This window comes from Hyla sarda, chromosome 2, assembly GCF_029499605.1.
Source record: "Hyla sarda isolate aHylSar1 chromosome 2, aHylSar1.hap1, whole genome shotgun sequence".
In the NCBI taxonomy this organism is placed as follows: domain Eukaryota; kingdom Metazoa; phylum Chordata; class Amphibia; order Anura; family Hylidae; genus Hyla; species Hyla sarda.
Genome location: NC_079190.1, coordinates 26777724 through 26795269, shown reverse-complemented (window position 1 = coordinate 26795269; position 17546 = coordinate 26777724). Strand labels below are relative to the sequence as shown.

At 43.9% G+C, this 17546-nt stretch overlaps 1 protein-coding gene across 2 annotated transcripts in view; it reads right to left on the bottom strand.

Moving 5' to 3' along the window:
• LOC130358321 (N-acetylated-alpha-linked acidic dipeptidase 2-like) overlaps nucleotides 1–17546 on the bottom strand; it is a 75496-nt gene that overhangs the window by 34384 nt on the left and 23566 nt on the right. For both annotated transcript variants that reach the window (XM_056561424.1, XM_056561425.1), the window contains exons 3-10: nucleotides 16901–17012; nucleotides 16169–16355; nucleotides 15084–15185; nucleotides 13467–13592; nucleotides 7805–7991; nucleotides 6281–6374; nucleotides 4674–4769; nucleotides 2060–2145 (exon numbers count right to left, since the gene is read on the bottom strand). In XM_056561424.1, coding sequence (XP_056417399.1) covers nucleotides 2060–2145; nucleotides 4674–4769; nucleotides 6281–6374; nucleotides 7805–7991; nucleotides 13467–13592; nucleotides 15084–15185; nucleotides 16169–16355; nucleotides 16901–17012 — 990 coding nt within the window. The remainder of the gene's footprint in view (nucleotides 1–2059; nucleotides 2146–4673; nucleotides 4770–6280; nucleotides 6375–7804; nucleotides 7992–13466; nucleotides 13593–15083; nucleotides 15186–16168; nucleotides 16356–16900; nucleotides 17013–17546) is intronic.

Sequence of the window (17546 nt, the reverse complement as noted above, 5' to 3'; positions counted from 1 at the left end):
ATGAGTAGTCTGTGTAATGCAGAGGAGAGAATGAGCACTACATAATGCTCATTTCACCATGTGGTGGCGCTGCAGGGAAACAGTTCATACTGAGGAATTTCCGACCGTAATTACGCTAAGAAATTACACTGTCAATGGGATTCCGCTGCACAGCGCATGCTACGGAATTTCAGCAGCAGAGCTTCCTTTGCTGCTAATTTGCAGCCGAAAGAATAAAGTGCAGAAATGACCACGCGGTCCTAGCCCCGACTAATTCAGTCAGGGTCGGCTGCCCTCAGATTTCAATAGCAGCCGTAATTTTTGTGGCCAGAAATTCCGCAGTCTGAACTTAGCCTTACCGTGAAGTTTTCCCACAGATTATAGCTGATCCCTGGAATCGCCAGCAGAGGGCACTTTGTAATCAGTTTATTGTCAAGGGATTCTCCTAATAAGTATTAATTGCCAAAGAGAACCCCTTAAAGGGGTACACCGGCCCTAAGACATCTTTATTCTGTATCCAAAGGATAGGAAATAAGATGCTTATCAGCTTCCGGAGCGAACATCGCTCCGTGTCTGATGAATCATGATCACGGGGCTGGAGTATAGTGACGTCATGGCTCCGCCCCCATGTGACATCATGCTCCGCCCCCTCAATACAAGCCTATGGGAGGGGGCACGCCCCCTCCCATAGGCTTGCATTGAGAGGGCGAAGCATGATGTCACATGGGAGCGGAGCCGTGACATCACGATACTAGAGCCGTCACGCCCCCTCCCATAGGCTTTCATTGAGGGGGGCGGAGCGTGACATCACATGGGGGGGGGGGGGGGTCAGAACTGTGACATCATGATACTCCGGCCCTGTGATCATGATTCATCAGACCCAGAGTGATGTTCACGCCGGAGGCTGATAGGGGGGTGTTGCATGAAAGATTGCAGGGGGTCCCCAGCGGCGGACCCCCCCGATCAAGCATCTTATCCTCTATCCACTTAGGGCCGGAGTACCCCTTTAAAGCTCCAAAATGGATGCAACTCTTACTTACGTGGCACCAACAGTAGCCTTGAATAGCAAAGGTATGGGAGGACACAAAGGGTAAATATATAAATGGCGCATTAAAGGGGTACGCCAGGATTTTTCTTTTCAGCCTTATAAAACTGTGTGTAATATTTTACTATTACCTCTGTGCGCTGCTTTGACTTCTCATGCACAGGACCCACACCCTGAAGTGCCGTTATTTTAGTCTTTTTATTTTACTGAGGTCTCTGGCCTTCCCCAGCATTTCATGCAGCCAGAGACAAAATGTCTTAAGTCACATGGTCTCCAGGGGGTGTGGCTATGCTGCAGTGTGTGGGCGGATAGGGGGTGAAAGGGAAATACTGAAATCATATTGTTCACCCACCCACTGCAGCATAGCCACACCCCCTGGAGACCATGTGACTTATGGGATTGTCTCCGGTCACATGGAAAAAACATGGAACACAGGGAAAACATTTGCACAACAGCACTTTTGGGTCTGGGTCCTGTGCATGAAAATTGGACAAAGCAGCGCATGGAGGTAAAGGAAGTGTATTACACAGTAAAGAAGACAACAAAGCAGAAGGTTTGCATTATCAGGAGCATGAAACACTCTACTCTTGTTGTCTTCATTAGGTTGTACATCCTGTAACAGATTCCTTTTCCTAAGTCCACTCTAGCTGGGAATTCAGCCAGTACTCACTAACACCTTTTTTTATTACAACCCTTCCCACAAATTGGGAGGGAGCTAGAGTTGGCTGAATTCCTGGCAAGAGTGTATACAAGAACAGGAAGCCCATTACAGGATGTACAATAGACAGGAAGTGGACCTAATGAAGACAACAGAGCAGATAGTTTGCATTATAGGCAGAAAAAGCAAGAAAGACCATAGACAGCTAGTAGTTTAAATTTACCAATATATGAGGGTAATGGCATCATATTACATAATATTATAACTTGGCATAATGGGCCCAAAAAATAAATAAATAAAATAAAAAACACCTGGAATAATCATTTAAAGGCCACATGCTATGTACTATCCTAATATTCTACCTCTTAGGTACATACCTGGTTCCACGGCTCCCCGGATGGTGCCGATGACATCATAAATCCTTGTGACCTCATTGTTGGTGTAAACATGCATCCGGACCTGTCTGAAATGTACATTTTATAGGATACATTAGTGCCAACGCTAATACCTGGAATTTCTGATGAGTAAAAAGGGAGGAATACGAGTCGGGGTTCTACAATGGCATACCGGAGGGCCCCCCCATCTCCCCCCCCCCTTTATCTCCGCTTCTTTACACTTGTCACAGTAACATATTCAGCCCTGAAGGCATCTGAATTCTAAATGACTCTCGCACCGCAGCAGGTACACGGTTATCTGTCGGTGCGGAGACTACGTGACATTTCCACAAAAGGTTATTTTCTATTTAATATGAAGTCGGCCGCTGTTATCTGTCTGGCTGAAGGCGAGGAACCATTTAGACACACGCGTCCTGCTTGTAAGGTCAGGATGGCGGTGGAACTACACTGCTGTACAGGGCGATTATTCTGTATAATGTGACCGCTGAGGAACGTTTCCTACAAACTGAATGTCACAGGCCAGCAGATACAATGGAGACAATACAGTGAGGTCCTCCCGAGTAGCTAAGAGGCTACACAGCTCTGGAGACTCACAGAATCCTATGGTATAAGGTTAATAAAAAATAAAATTAATATAAATATATATATATATATATATATATATATATATATACACATATATACATACATACACATATATATATATATATATATATATATATATATATATATATATAATATACACACACACACACACACACACACATACATACATACATACATACACATGTTTATATATATATATATAAACGGGATGAGTATCTAACTTAGGGAGAGTTCACCACTCCTGGTGTGACGGAGCTTTCAAGGGCCACTAAGCACTCCGCAGGCATTCTGGGTAGGGGAATATGCAAATCAGCTCATTACATCACCTTTTCAGGCGATGTTTCCTGGTATCAGCTTAGCTCCAGTTACGGATTATAAAAAGCTAATCATGATTAATGCCAAGCCAGAACTCTCTTTCCAAAAGTAAAGAGCACCCATGGGAACATCACCTGAAAAGGTGATGTAATGAGCTGATTTGCATATTCCCATATAAATAAAACCTGCCCATAGGTCGTGTATCGTACTGCACCTCAGCCCTTTTACCTTAAAGGGGTACTCCGCTGCTCAGCATTTGGAACAAACTGTTCCGAACGCTGGAGTCGGGAGCTCATGACTTCATAGCCCCGCCCCCTCATGACATCATACCACACCCCCTCAATGCTAGTCTATGGGAGGGGGCGTGACATCATTAGGGGGCGGGGCTATGACTTCATGAGCTCCCGGCTCCAGCGCTCGGAACAGTTTGTTCCAAACGCTAAGCAGCGGAGTACCCCTTTAATGGAGTCCACATGCAAATCTAGTCACAACCAATTGGGCATGCGTGGCATTGTTTCACAAAGAAAGCCCAGGAACTCCTCGAAATGCATGAATGCATCCCAAAAAATACCTACTTTAGGGCCCAGGTTCATGGAAGTCTCCTGGCAGTGATGAAACCCATTTTCAAATGTCTAATACAGTGATTTCCAATAAGGGTGCTGCCAGCTTGATGCAAAACTACAACTCCCAGCATGCCCAGACAGCCGTGGGCTGGGAGTTGTAGTTTTGCAACAGCTGGAGGCTCCCTGGTCTTCTAAATTAACTTGCATTGATGAATTAAGTAATTGTATTACCTTTCTGTGGTCATGTTTTATGCAAACTGTCTGCTCTATTGTTTTCAGTAGCTCTATTGTGTTCTGTCTGGTTGTACATTTTGTAATAGACTTTCTATTTCTGTGTACACACTAGCCAGGAATTCAGCCAACTTCATCTCCCTCCCACTATGTGGTAGTGGTTATAGTGAAGAAGTTGGAGTGGGAGAGAGATAGAGTTGGCTTAATTCCCGGCTAGAGTGTACACAGGAACTGGAGGTCTGTTACCAGGGGGTACACTAAAAAGAAAGTTGGGCTAATGAAGGCAACAGTTTGCATTCGACAGTTTGCATTATAAGCAGAAGGAAAGCATGAAACTGTCTACGCTGTTGTCTTCATTAGGCCAGTTTCCTGTCTGGTTGTGCATCATGTAACAGACTTCCTGTTTCTGTGTACACTCTAGCTGGGAATTCATCCAACTCTATTTCCACTTTCTTGGTAATAACCCCTCCCATATAGAGGAAGTACCATGGTACTCACTAGAGTACCATGAAGACAGTTTCGATCTTGGCCATGTGGCCGTGTGGCATGGTATTGCAGCTCAGCCAAGTCATGTGGATGAGGCAGAGTTGCAGTACCAGAAACACGGATGATTGTCTCAAAATGTTTCTATGGTAGTGTTTCCCAATCAGGGTGCCTCCAGCTGTTTCAAAACTACCACGCCCAGCATGCCCGGACAGCCAAAGGCTGTCCGGGCATGCTGGGCATGGTAGTTTTGCAACACCTGGAGGCCCACTGGCTGGGAAACCCTGGTCTGTGACATATCAGAAAATACATTTTCATTGGATGTCCTTGTAATTTGGGAGGTCTACATACGATACAATGTACAAAGAGGGATTAGAGGGTAAGAGCTTTAGGTTTACCGGTTGGAGGCGTTGCCTAAAAATCCAGGTCCGATGTTATAGGAGACATTGAGATTCCCTTTCCATGAAGCCGGTGATGCTGGACCTCCCATCAGCCTAGAAGAACATGAAAATGTATATTATGGACTGTGCGGAGAAGACGACCAACCTGGTGCTCTGGGTAAGGGAAGACGTAACAGAGAATGGCCAACGTTCATGGGAAATGGTGACCGTCAACCAGGACACAGCCATGGGAAGCAGTCCCCATAAACCGCAATGCATGTCTGAGCAGATCTTTTGCCGGATCCGCTCAGAAACGCGGAGGTTCCGGCCTTTATAGGGGTACTCCGGAGGAAAATCTTTCCAGTCTGACCACAGTGCTCTCTGCTGACACCTCTGTCTATGTCAGGAACTGTATAGAGCAGGAGCAAAATCCCCCCATAGCAAACCTATCCTGACATAGACAGAGGTGTCAGCATAGAGCACTGTGGTCAGACTGGAAAGAACTTAAATTCCCCTGGAGCATACAGCAGCTGATAAGTACTGGAAGGATTAAGATTTTTTTAATAAAAGTAATTTACAGTTCTGTTTAACTTTCTGGCACCAGTTGATTTAAAAAATAAATAAAAAACATTTCTGTAGCCACATGCCAACTCCCATCCCGCTCTATAAGGCTATGTTCACACGGCTGATTTTTGTCCAGACAGATCATTTCGGAAGACATTCCACAAACCGCTAGGACCACTACATGGACAGCAATGCATTTTCCAGCGGACTGCATGGCAGAGCCCGGAATCTGGATTTCCGTGGCAGATGTTTCCACGACGGAAATTCCGCCATGTGCGTGGTGCAGCAGAATCCCATAAAAAAAAAAATTATTAAATAAAAAAAAACAATGAATGGGACACAACGGAATTTCCAAGCGAAATTTTTCCCACCATATTCCGCTCGAAAAATTCCGCAGTGTGAACATGGCCTTGATAAGATTTTTTACTCAAAGAGAACCTCTCGTGATCTTGTTAAATGTTATAATCCTCCCGGTTCACTGCCCCCATCATGATAAATCACCCCCTGCCTTTATTTTTATTATTTTTTCGTTTTCTACCTCGATATCGCTCTGTATTTTCTGCTCAGTCAGATTCACAGACAGGGAAGGGACGTTCCCCAGCAGGCGTGACATCATCTGAAGCCATACAGGGGAGAACTTCCTCCCTCACTCTGCTACACACAGCCCAGAGCAGTTCAGTGTGAGATGAGCTATGATTGGCTAAGGCTGCACCCCCCCCCCACCCCCCCTCAGCACTCCAGACTGCATTTCCTGATTTTGGACTTCTGCCAGGCCAGCAGGAGTCCAAAGTCAGTGCAAGAGATGGGGGGAAATGTGCTCTGGACAAGAAGGGAGACACCTAGTGGCAGATTTTTTAAACACAAATAAAAAATAAAAAGAACTTCATTTTTATTAAATAAAGTACATTAGAAATAATTTTTATTTACCATAAGGAGTGCAATAGCAAAAACCTGTTTTAATGAGAGTGCCCATAAATTTTTTTTTTTTTTTTTTTTTTTTTTTTTTTAGGTGGGTGCTTTTATTCAGCTGTAGAAGGTGGTCATTTGGTTTCCATACCTACCCTAGTATTTGTTTGGCATCATGATATCCTATGGGGTGGACAGGAATGCTGGGAAGTCCCACTCCTTCATCTGCCTTATATCTATACATAAAATCTGCGGGGAGGAAAATGATTAAAAAAAAATTTAAAATCACTGACTATGCATAAAGAGCCACTCCGATTTTTGCATTGACACTATGCAAATGAAGGCGGTAAGGAAATAAAGGCCACTTACAATAACTGCCCCTCTCCCGCATAGTATATCCATCACTCTTGCCAATGGTCTCCGAACTGTGGACCTCCAGCTGTTGCAAAACTACAACTCCCAGCATGGCCTGGCATGCTGGGGGTTGTAGTTTTGCAACAGCTGGAGGTCCACAGTTTGGAGACCTAAGCTGTAGTCCCTCCTGGGTCCCCAAAATAATCAGGTTTGGGAAACATTCACATCACCATATAAGCTATATTGCCTCTAGAGGTATTGTATAGGTTGACCCAAAAATATTTAAAATGGGTTCCAAAAAAAGTATAATCCAGTACGGATCGAATGCAAAACAGATGGTCTTAGTGGTCAGTAAAAATTACAAGAAGTGACAGCACACAAATAGTTCTTGACGCGTTTCAAGCTTTGCACTCTTAGTCATCATAAGCTATAAAGCAACATTATGGTGAAATTAAGAGGTAGTCAGACATAGCAGCTTTCAGAGATGATCCGTGAGGAGTTAAAGGGGTACTCCATTGGCCAGTGTTTCGCCTGCGTTTGGAACATTTAGTTCCGAACGCTGTGCACGCGCTGAGGGGAATTTGCTACGTCCCCTCGTGATGTCAGGTCAGGCCACGCCCCCTCAATGCAAGTCTATGGGAGGGAGCGTGGCGATCCCCTCCCATAGCACCCCCATAGGTGACATTATGCATTACACAGTGCCCATTGAAATCAATGGGTTCTCTGTTAGTATAGGATGTGCCAGGTTCTCCAGAAGAAGCAGCCAATGAACATCTAATGAAGTGAAGTAATGGTCGCAGAAAGTGGAATAGATGTATAGATCAACTTGGAACCTCATAACTTAAAAGGGGTACTCCAGTGGAAAACATTTTATTTTAAATCAACTGGTGCCAGAACGTTAAACAGATTTGTAATTTACTTCTATTTAAAAATCTTAATCCTTCCGGTACTTAGCTGCTGTATACTACAAAAGGAAGTTGTATTTCTTTCTGGAATTCTTTTCTGTCTGACCACAGTGCTCTCTGCTGACACCTCTGTCCATGTCAGGAACTGTTCAGAGTAGAAGCAAATCCCTATAGAAAACCTCACTGTCCCTGTTACAGACAGAGGTGTCAGCAGAGAGCACTGTGGTCAGACAGAAAACAAATTCAGAAAGAAATACAACTTCCTATGTAGTATACAGCAGCTGATAAGCACTGGAAGGATTAAGAATTTTAACGAAGTAATTTAAAAATCGGTTTAATTTTCTGGCACCAGATAATAAAAAAAAAATAATAATAATTGTTTCCCACTGGAGTACCCCTTTATGATTCTTTGTCACTCACCTTTCGCAGGATAACCGGGTGTTAGAGGATCTCCGGCCCCATTGAGATTCAGGACATTACCACGTTGGGCGGCATCACCGGGCAGGTTCCAACCATCAGGATAAGGCTTGACTCCCGGAGCGCAATAATCCGCCGGATCGGAATATAGGATGATTCCTTTGGCTCCTGCTAGTATGGCATTTTTTACCTATGGAAATAAAATCCGATTTTTCACAATTCCAGTGAATAAAGTAATTGAGAAACTCCCAGGATCAACAGTAGTCGGAGGAACCTCCACTTCAAGAGTGAAGACAATTGTATCCAGTGTAGACAATGCTCTGTGTGCTAAACAGCCTGGACTCCAGACTGATACGTTGTACATAGCTAGTCCTGTTCTCAGCTGAGAAGGGATACAATTGTATCCAGTGTAGACAATGCTCTGTGAGCTAAACAGTCTGGAGTCCAGACTGACACATTGTACATAGCTAGTCCTGCTCTCAGCTGAGAAGATACAATTGTATCCAGTCTAGACAATGCTCTGTGAGCTAAACATCCTTTACTCCAGACTGATACATTGTAAATAGCTAGTCCTGCTCTCAGCTGAGAAGTGATACAATTGTATCCAGTCTAGACAATGCTCTGTGAGCTAAACAGTCTGGAGTCCAGACTGACACATTGTACATAGCTAGTAGTGATGAGCAGCAGGGGCCATATTCGAATTCGCGATATTTCGCGAATATATTGACGACTATTCGTCCTATGTTCGCTAAATTCGCTATGTTCATTTACTTTTTTCCCCATGCGAAAATTCGCATGAAAAATGTGCATAAAAATTTGCATGTGGAAAAAAAAAGCGAATATTCGTCATTACAAATATATAGCACTATATTCTAAATATTTGCGAAATCCCGAAGTGCCGATATTCGCGATACAAACTTGCATTACGAATACTCGTGCTCAACACTAATAGCTAGCCCTGCTCTCAGCTGAGAAGTGATACAATTGTATCCAGTTTAGACAATGCTCTGTGAGCTAAACATCCTGGACTCCAGACTGATACATTGTACATAGCTAGTCCTGCTCTCAGCTGAGAAGTGATACAATTGTATCCAGTCTAGACAATGCTCTGTGAGCTAAACAGCCTGGACTCCAGACTGATACATTGTACATAGCTAGTCCTGCTCTCAGCTGAGAAGTGATACAATTGTATCCAGATTGATATGCGGTAGCCCTTGGGGACTGTATGGTAGTTGGGGTGTTTCAGTATATGAGGGGTTAAGGTTAACCCTATAGTTCGTGACGCCAGGCTGAGGGCTAGTATGCTGAGGTAATTCTCCGGCCTATCGCCGCCCTTCCCAGTAACGATAGGTGCATGCATAAAATGACACGGTAGTTGAACTTGAACTTGGATAACTTTACTTAAATGCTTGCGCTACATCCAATGAACAGTAACAGTCTCAGGAATACAGTCTCTATCTAGTGCAATGACTGACCGTTGTTGCGGACCTTGATTTCTCATTCAAGTCTCTGAATTAGGGAATATTGCGAAGATCTGTCCGAATTTAGGGGATAGATAAGGTCCGGTGATCTTGCGGAGTGTTTAGGGATTGACACACTCACAGTTTAGCAGATATCAGCCGTCGCCGCAAGGCTCAGGCCTAAACTCACTGATGACAGCAGCGCAGATCCTTCTCTAACAACAGCCCCCGAGGAAAGAGAGTGAGCAATGGCCGCCGCTCCCTTATATGGGCAGGGGCGGGGCTGTTTTTACTGGTCCAATCAACTGTCACTCACTGTTACAAGGAATGATGGGAGATAAACGTCACATGAACCTCCAAAGGTCCTCAAGCATAAAACCATAGAGTTCACCCGGTCACGTGACCCGCAGGTCCTATTACGCTATGCATGGGTAATTAACCATTTATATACAAATCCTGAAGAATTATTAGATAACTAATACCTAGATGAGAGGTGACTAGGGGCGGGCTAGTTAAGAAGAACCCTGACATCCTAGGGACTCTGGCTATGGGGACTTATATACAAAAGGTACCGGATAGGATGCGGTATCGGAACACCGCAGATGTAGTGTGACAAATTGTCAGAAAGATTTGTACAGAATCTGCAGATATGTCCAGTCTCGACAATGCTCTGTGAGCTAAATGCAATTCTTTCCAGTTCTCAGAGCAGGACTAGTTAGGGCACAGGTTTGCTAAATTCAGCATCCAGCCAATCTCTATGGAGAGATATCAGGAGAAAAACAGGAGGTCCTGTTATTGTTAAACTAGTGGTCTTGAAACAGTGTGCCTCCAGCTGTTGCAAAACTACAACTCCCAGCGTGCCCGGACAGCCGTTGGCTGTCCGGGCACGCTGGGAGTTGTAGTTTTGCAACAGCTGGAGGTCCACTGTTTGGAGACCACTGTTGTAGAACCATGAAGAGGTGACTGAAGAAGCTTGAGGAATGGGATCGCCATCTCCTAGGGGGTTTACATACTTTTAGTATACTACATTGCTTATTAATTGATACACACAGGACATTCATTAACACACGACCAATGGACCAGCACGGCTTCTCCTCTGGGGGGAGCGACCGATACAACATTCCTGGAGAAACCAGAAAGGTGGAACCAAAAGGTCGAAGACATGTAGAAAACAACAACAACATGTCAAGTGCTGAGATTCTTCACCTGGTTTACATAACGTAGAACCCACCACATGGAAATAAAATCGCTGATACGTGTAACGGTGCATAGTGGGAGCTGGCACAACAAATAAGCCTCCTCAGCTACTTTACAAATTCCTGACATAACTGGGGATGGGGAGGGGTGTTCAGAAGAAGAAAACTCACTCCAGGTTTGGAGAATTAAAATTTACATGGATATTAGTTGGGCTACAGCCATTAAATGGTTACTACATTTTATAACATGGTTATGTCTGGAGGAAACCTGGCACTGCCCATCACCTGCCCAGTACCATCCCTACAGTGATCATGGTGGGAACAGCATCATGTCTGGAGGAAACCAGGCACTGCCCATCACCTGCCCAATACCATCCCTACAGTGATCATGGTGGGGGCAGCATCATGTCTGGAGGAAACCAGGCCCTGCCCATCACCTGCCCAATACCATCCCTACAGTGATCATGGTGGGGGCAGCATCATGTCTGGAGGAAACCAGGCACTGCCCATCACCTGCCCAATACCATCCCTACAGTGATCATGGTGGGGGCAGCATCATGTCTGGAGGAAACCAGGCACTGCCCATCACCTGCCCAATACCATACCTACAGTGATCATGGTGGGGGCAGCATCATGTCTGGAGGAAAACCAGGCACTGCCCATTACCTGCCCAATACCATCCCTACAGTGATCATGGTGGGGGCAGCATCATGTCTGGAGGAAACCAGGCACTGCCCATCACCTGCCCAATACCATCCCTACAGTGATCATGGTGGGGGCAGCATCATGTCTGGAGGAAACCAGGCACTGCCCATCACCTGCCCAATACCATCCCTACAGTGATCATGGTGGGAACAGCATCATGTCTGGAGGAAACCAGGCCCTGCCCATCACCTGCCCAATACCATCCCTACAGTGATCATGGTGGGGGCAGCATCATGTCTGGAGGAAACCAGGCACTGCCCATCACCTGCCCAATACCATCCCTACAGTGATCATGGTGGGGGCAGCATCATGTCTGGAGGAAACCAGGCACTGTCCATCACCTGTCCAGTACCATCCCTACAGTGATCATGGTGGGGGCAGCATCATGTCTGGAGGAAACCAGGCACTGCCCATCACCTGCCCAATACCATCCCTACAGTGATCATGGGGGGGGGGGGGCAGCATTATGTCTGGAGGAAACCAGGCACTGCCCATCACCTGCCCAATACCATCCCTACAGTGATCATGGTGGGGGCAGCATCATGTCTGGAGGAAACCAGGCACTGCCCATCACCTGCCCAGTACCATCCCTACAGTGATCATGGTGGGGGCAGCATCATGTCTGGAGGAAACCAGGCATTGCCCATCACCTGCCCAATACCATCCCTACAGTGATCATGGTGGGGGCAGCATCATTTATGGGGAAAACCAGGCACTGTCCATCACCTGCCCAAAGATGGGCTATATACACACACACACACAAACACACACACACACACACTACATATATATATAAATGCAAAGTAATCGGTAGTTGCAGTATCTTGTAATACCGGTTTTATTGGACTAACAAGATTTTGTAGAGAAGCTTTCGGGATTCCTCCCTTTATCAAGTCATAAGCATTTCTGAGCTCACAAGGAGAGAACACACGTTCTATCTCACAAAAATATGCAGGGGTTAAAACATCATATGTGGAGAATGGACATTAAGTTGGGCCATAAATTGTATAGCTATAGGACTACAAACAGGTCACTCCCTACAGGACCTCAAAATCAAGATCCTGAAAGGAAACTTCAAGAACACCCAGGAAAGAAAGACATTTGAAGCCAAAATGACAGTTCTTTATGACTCCAAGAACAGAGGACTTAATGTGGATTTAAGCTTCTTATCCCATTATCAAAATTTCCTATAACCTTTGCTAAACTGTCTCCCCTCTCCCTGCTCTAACACCATTACACCCCTGCTCCCCCTCCCCTGTCTAAGTCTTATCTTCAGTCTATGGTCCTGTAGTAAAATTGTCCTTTCTCCTCTGTCCAGCGTAACCACCATTCTCACCTCTGCTCTCCAGCGCCCCCCCCATCCTTATCTGTATCTATCGTCCTATAGCTATACAATTTATGGCCCAACTTAATGTCCATTCTCCACATATGATGTTTTAACCCCTGCATATTTTGTGAGATAGAACCTGTGTTTTCTCCTTGTGAGCTCAGAAATGCTTATGACTTGATAAAGGGAGGAATCCCGAAAGCTTCTCTACAAAATGCGGTTAGTCCAATAAAAAAGGTTATTACAAGATACTGCAACTACACATCATTATGCATTTTGCATCACTGGACTAATACGGCTACTCCTAACTACATACATACATACATATATATATATACACATATATATATACACATATATATATATGTGCATATGTGTGTATATATTATTTTAAAAAAAAAATGTATATATATTATATACACACACACACACACACATACATACATATATACACACACATGCTTTCCGTATAGCACAGCTCAGGATAGCAAATGTCGAAAGGGAATGTGCAACTGTGCAAAATCCTTTGTTATCCCTCAGCAGATGAAATAGACCCTACAAGTGGGAGACATTTATTTACATTGTCCATGGACCATCTACCACTGCTTACAGAGAGGAAAGTATGTGAACCTTACCATAATGCCCCCCATAACAGAACATAAAGCCCACTTACGTGACACAACTGAGACTACATGGGATCCATATTTTCTTCATTAACTTTTTTAACCAGTGTGCCTCCAGCTGTTGCAAAACTACAACTCCCAGCATGCCTGGACAGCCTTTGGCTGTCCAGGCATGCTGGGAGTTGTAGTTCTGCAACAGCTGGAGGCACCTTGGTTAAAAAAAAAAAAAAAAAACACTGGTGTATACAGGAAACAATATAAATTTGTGAATGTGAAAGAATACTCATTCAATAGTGACAACAACAAAAAAAGCGCCAAAAAAATAAATAAAATAAAAAGTCATCTTGTTCTTACCTTATTTCCTCTGAAGATTTTCCCGTATCTGGCAATAACGATTTTTCCAGTACAATTGATGCTCATATTTCGCTCCAGATAAAAAAAATCCTCCGTCCGGGCGTAATTCACATAGACCAGATTTCCCTGCAAGAAAAAAAAGTTTAGAAACAAAAATAAATAAATAAATAAAAACTCATCAATGGCGGCCAATTGAAGAGACCCAAAAGGAGGCCATTAAAAGGGGTACTCCACTGGAAAACATTTATTTTCTAAATCAACTGGTGCCAGAAAGTTAAACGGATTTGTAAATTACTCCTATTTAAATTTCTAATCCTTCCAGTACTTATCAGCTGTTATATGCTCCACAGGAAGTTATTTTATTTTTGAATTTCCTTTCTGTCTGACCACAGTGCTCTCTGCTGACACCTCTGTCCATGTCAGGAACTGTCCAGAGCAGGAGAGGTTTGCTATGGGGATTTGCTCCTACTCCAGACAGTTCCCGACATGGACAGAGATGTCAGCAGAGAGCACTGTGGTCAGACAAAGGAAACTAAAAGAAAAGAACTTCCTGTGGATCATACAGCAGCCGATAGGTACTGGAAGGGTTAAAGTTTTTTTATAGAATTTTTTTTTTTTACAAATCTGTTTAACTTTCTGACACCAGTGGATTAAAAAATAAATAAAATTAAAAAAAACTTTTCCAGTGGAGTACCCCTTTAACAATTGAGGTCCATGGAGCTAGAAATACATCAGGTGACAGGCTTAGGACTTCTAAGGCTACATTCACACTGCGTTTGTGGACTCTAGCCGGACTCAACCTGTCAAAATGGAAATCCAGAGAAGAGCCTGATGGATCCACTGACTTGTCTAATTGTGACCACGCTCGTAGTCCCGTCCAGGCAGTGTAGATAGATCAAACGGTTACAATTAGACTACATGCCGCCCATTAAAGTCAATGACGCATTTGGGCTTCATGTTGACTTTCCATATGAACAGGTTGCAACTTGTCGCCCAGTGGCATACATACTAAATAGGTACCCACATAGCAAAGATCAAAACAGGCCTTCTATTATGGCATCCGAGTTTGCGGTCCAAAGTCCAAACACAGGAAGTGCCGCCTGGAGTGCTGAGGGGGGGGGGGGGTGTTCAGCCTCATCCAATCATAGCTCCTCTCACACAACTGCCATATGCTGTTGATTGGACACACCCCCCTCAGCACTCCAGGCTGCACTTCCTGTGTTTGGACCTCGGTCCTAAGTCTGTGTATGAGTTGGGGGAAATGTGCTCTTGAGCTTTTTTTAAGCACAAATAAAACATAGAAAACTTCATTTTTTTTTTAAACAAAGTATATTAGAAATATTTTTCATTTACCATAAGGAGTGCAATAGCAAAAATTAGTTTTAATGAGAGTGCCCATTTAAAGGGACCTCATCTCTGTTTCTCCTCAATCCGTGCGTGAGGAGAGCCGGGGGCACCGTGCATGAGCTTGCGCGCGCGCGTGCGTGCGTGCGTGCGTGTGGGGGGGGGGGGGTTGACTGTGTTGAGGGTAGTAGTGGTCGGACCCCTGGTGTTTAGACACTTATCCTGTATCTTTTGGATACGTTTGACACGTTTCTCCAGATCAGGTCCACTTACCTCAGGTTCTCCCTTAGCAGAAAAAGCATTATATGGAGGGACGATATCTGTGAAGTTCTCGTATCCTTCTGGTGGAGGCTCCGATAAGGAAGTATTGAATATCTGAAAGTGAAATTAAAATAGAAACATAAAATGATGGACCAAGAACCTTATGTGACCAAGTGCGATTATGCAGTTTTTTTCCTAAAACTTACTATTGTGCAGGTATTAAGCAGGACCTTTGTCATGCTCAAAACCCCAGCTGTCCAGATATAAACCAACCCCTCTTCTCCAACAATTGGTGCCATTAGTCCCTGCACCTGATGTGCTACATAGGGCATAGACCGCAAGGGGTCTGTTACCACCACTTAACTCTCAACTGGGAGAGGGCTTAGGTACATGCCCCATCGTCAAACGAGTAATTGTGAGTGCCCCCTTGCCAGTCCATGGGCTCATTGTATAAACCAGTGGTCTCTAAACTGTGGAGCTCTAGTTGTTGTAAAACTACAACTCCTAGCATGCTCGGACAGCAGAAAAAATAAATATAATGACATGACCTTGCTCATACTGTCTTAGTCCATACAGTAAAGCTGGAACTGATCTGTAGACAAAAGGAAAGGTCAGCCTGTTTGTGTATATATTTCAATACTCAAAAGTTCATAAAGATAAAAAAAATAGCATATATGTGCACAATCAAAAACCTGACTAAAATAATCTGTCATTTTTTAAAGATAAAGCTCTCTTGAAGCGTACCCGTTTTTTTTTTTCAGGTGGCTGAAAGAAAATCTGCCATCAGTGCCACCTGCACTAACCTGCCAGTGATGACAATCATTCTTACCTGGTGCCATTCACTGGTTCTCCTGCAATCTTCATTTTGCAGAGGCCTTGTTAAAAATGAAAGAAGCGATCTGATTGGTTGCTATGGCAACTGGGCAACTTTTCCTCTGGACAGGTTTTGATAAATCGGCCCCACAGTGCCTATTTAAGTTCAAAACAATAAAGTGGCTTGTGTGTGCCAAGCAAAAATTTTGTGGGGGTGGCTGTGTAATGAGGGGTTTACACATGGAAACTCTTCAACTTAAAGGTAAACCCAAAACCCATCTCACCTCTTTGCCGTGTTCATCAATAATGGAGATGTAGTTGGGATTGGTCTCATTGGGATAGGACAGCAGGACATCATAGTGAACTAACTCAGCCTTGTCCAATCCAAAATCTTGCCATTGGGCCTGGATTTTTTGGGCCAATAGAAGGTTCCGTTCTGTCCCAGCCAAATGGGGACTTTTTGTGAAGTCTCTGAAAAGAAGTAGAAACATCTTAAAGGGGTACTCCGGTAGAAAACATTTTTTTTTTATCAAATGGTGCCAGAAAGTTAAACAGATTTGTAAATTACTTCTATAAAAAAATCTTAAACCTTCCAGTACTTATCAACTGCTGTATGCTCCACAGAAAGTTCTTTTCTTTTTGAATTACCATTTAGTCTGACCACAGTGCTCTCTGCTGACACCTCTGTCCATTTTAGGAACTGTCCAGAGTAGAAGCAAATCCCCATAGCAAACCTCTCCTGCTTTTGACAGTTCCTAAAATGGACAGAGGTGTCAGCAGAGAGCACTGTGGTCAGACAAAGGAAATTCAAAAAGAAAAAAGAACTTCCTGTGGAGCATATAGCAGCTGATAAGTATTGGAAGGATTAAGATTTTTAAATAGAAGTAATTTAAAGAATCTGTTTAACTTTTTTGGCACCAGTTGATTAAAAAAAATAAAATTCCAGGGGGTACCCCTTTAAGCTTTGAAAACCGTAATCGCTTTGAGGTGGGGGCCAACATTTTTATTTTCCTTACCTAAGGAATTCTCTTATGTTCTCTGCCTTCATTTCAGATACAATTTCCTTCCGGATATTTGGGGGTTGAAAAGATTCATTTTTAAGTTGATGTGATGGTCTAATAAGCCAACCTTTTATGAGGAGAAAAAAAATTAAAAATGGAAAAAATTAAAAATTATTCTCAAGATCACAAAAAATATTACTTCATTTAACAAATTCCATTTCTGATGCCCACTTGGCTGCTAAAAACACCCGAAACAATGCACCAATGAAAACCCTTCCCAGGATTAAGAGCCACCATCTTTCACTTTTCGGGAGCTTTGACCGCAAGGCTATGTCCGCGGCTAAGACCACTCGAAAATGCTCCACCTCTGTAGACGGCAATGCATTTCCGAGCAGATCCCGCAAAAAAAAAAAAAAAAAAAAAAAAAAAAGAGTTTACATGTCAATACTTTCCTCGGAGGCCGGGATCGGAATTTCCGCGGCAGATGTTTGAGCAGACAAGTATTAAAGGGTTGCATTTTAAGGGTATGTTCACACTGCGGAATTTCCTCGGAATTCCGTGAGCAGAATTCCGCACAGTAAACATTACCATCAGTGTGAATAGGTCATCCGCGAGACCCGTTCACACTGAGGCATTTCAGCGCGGACAATTACGCCGCTGA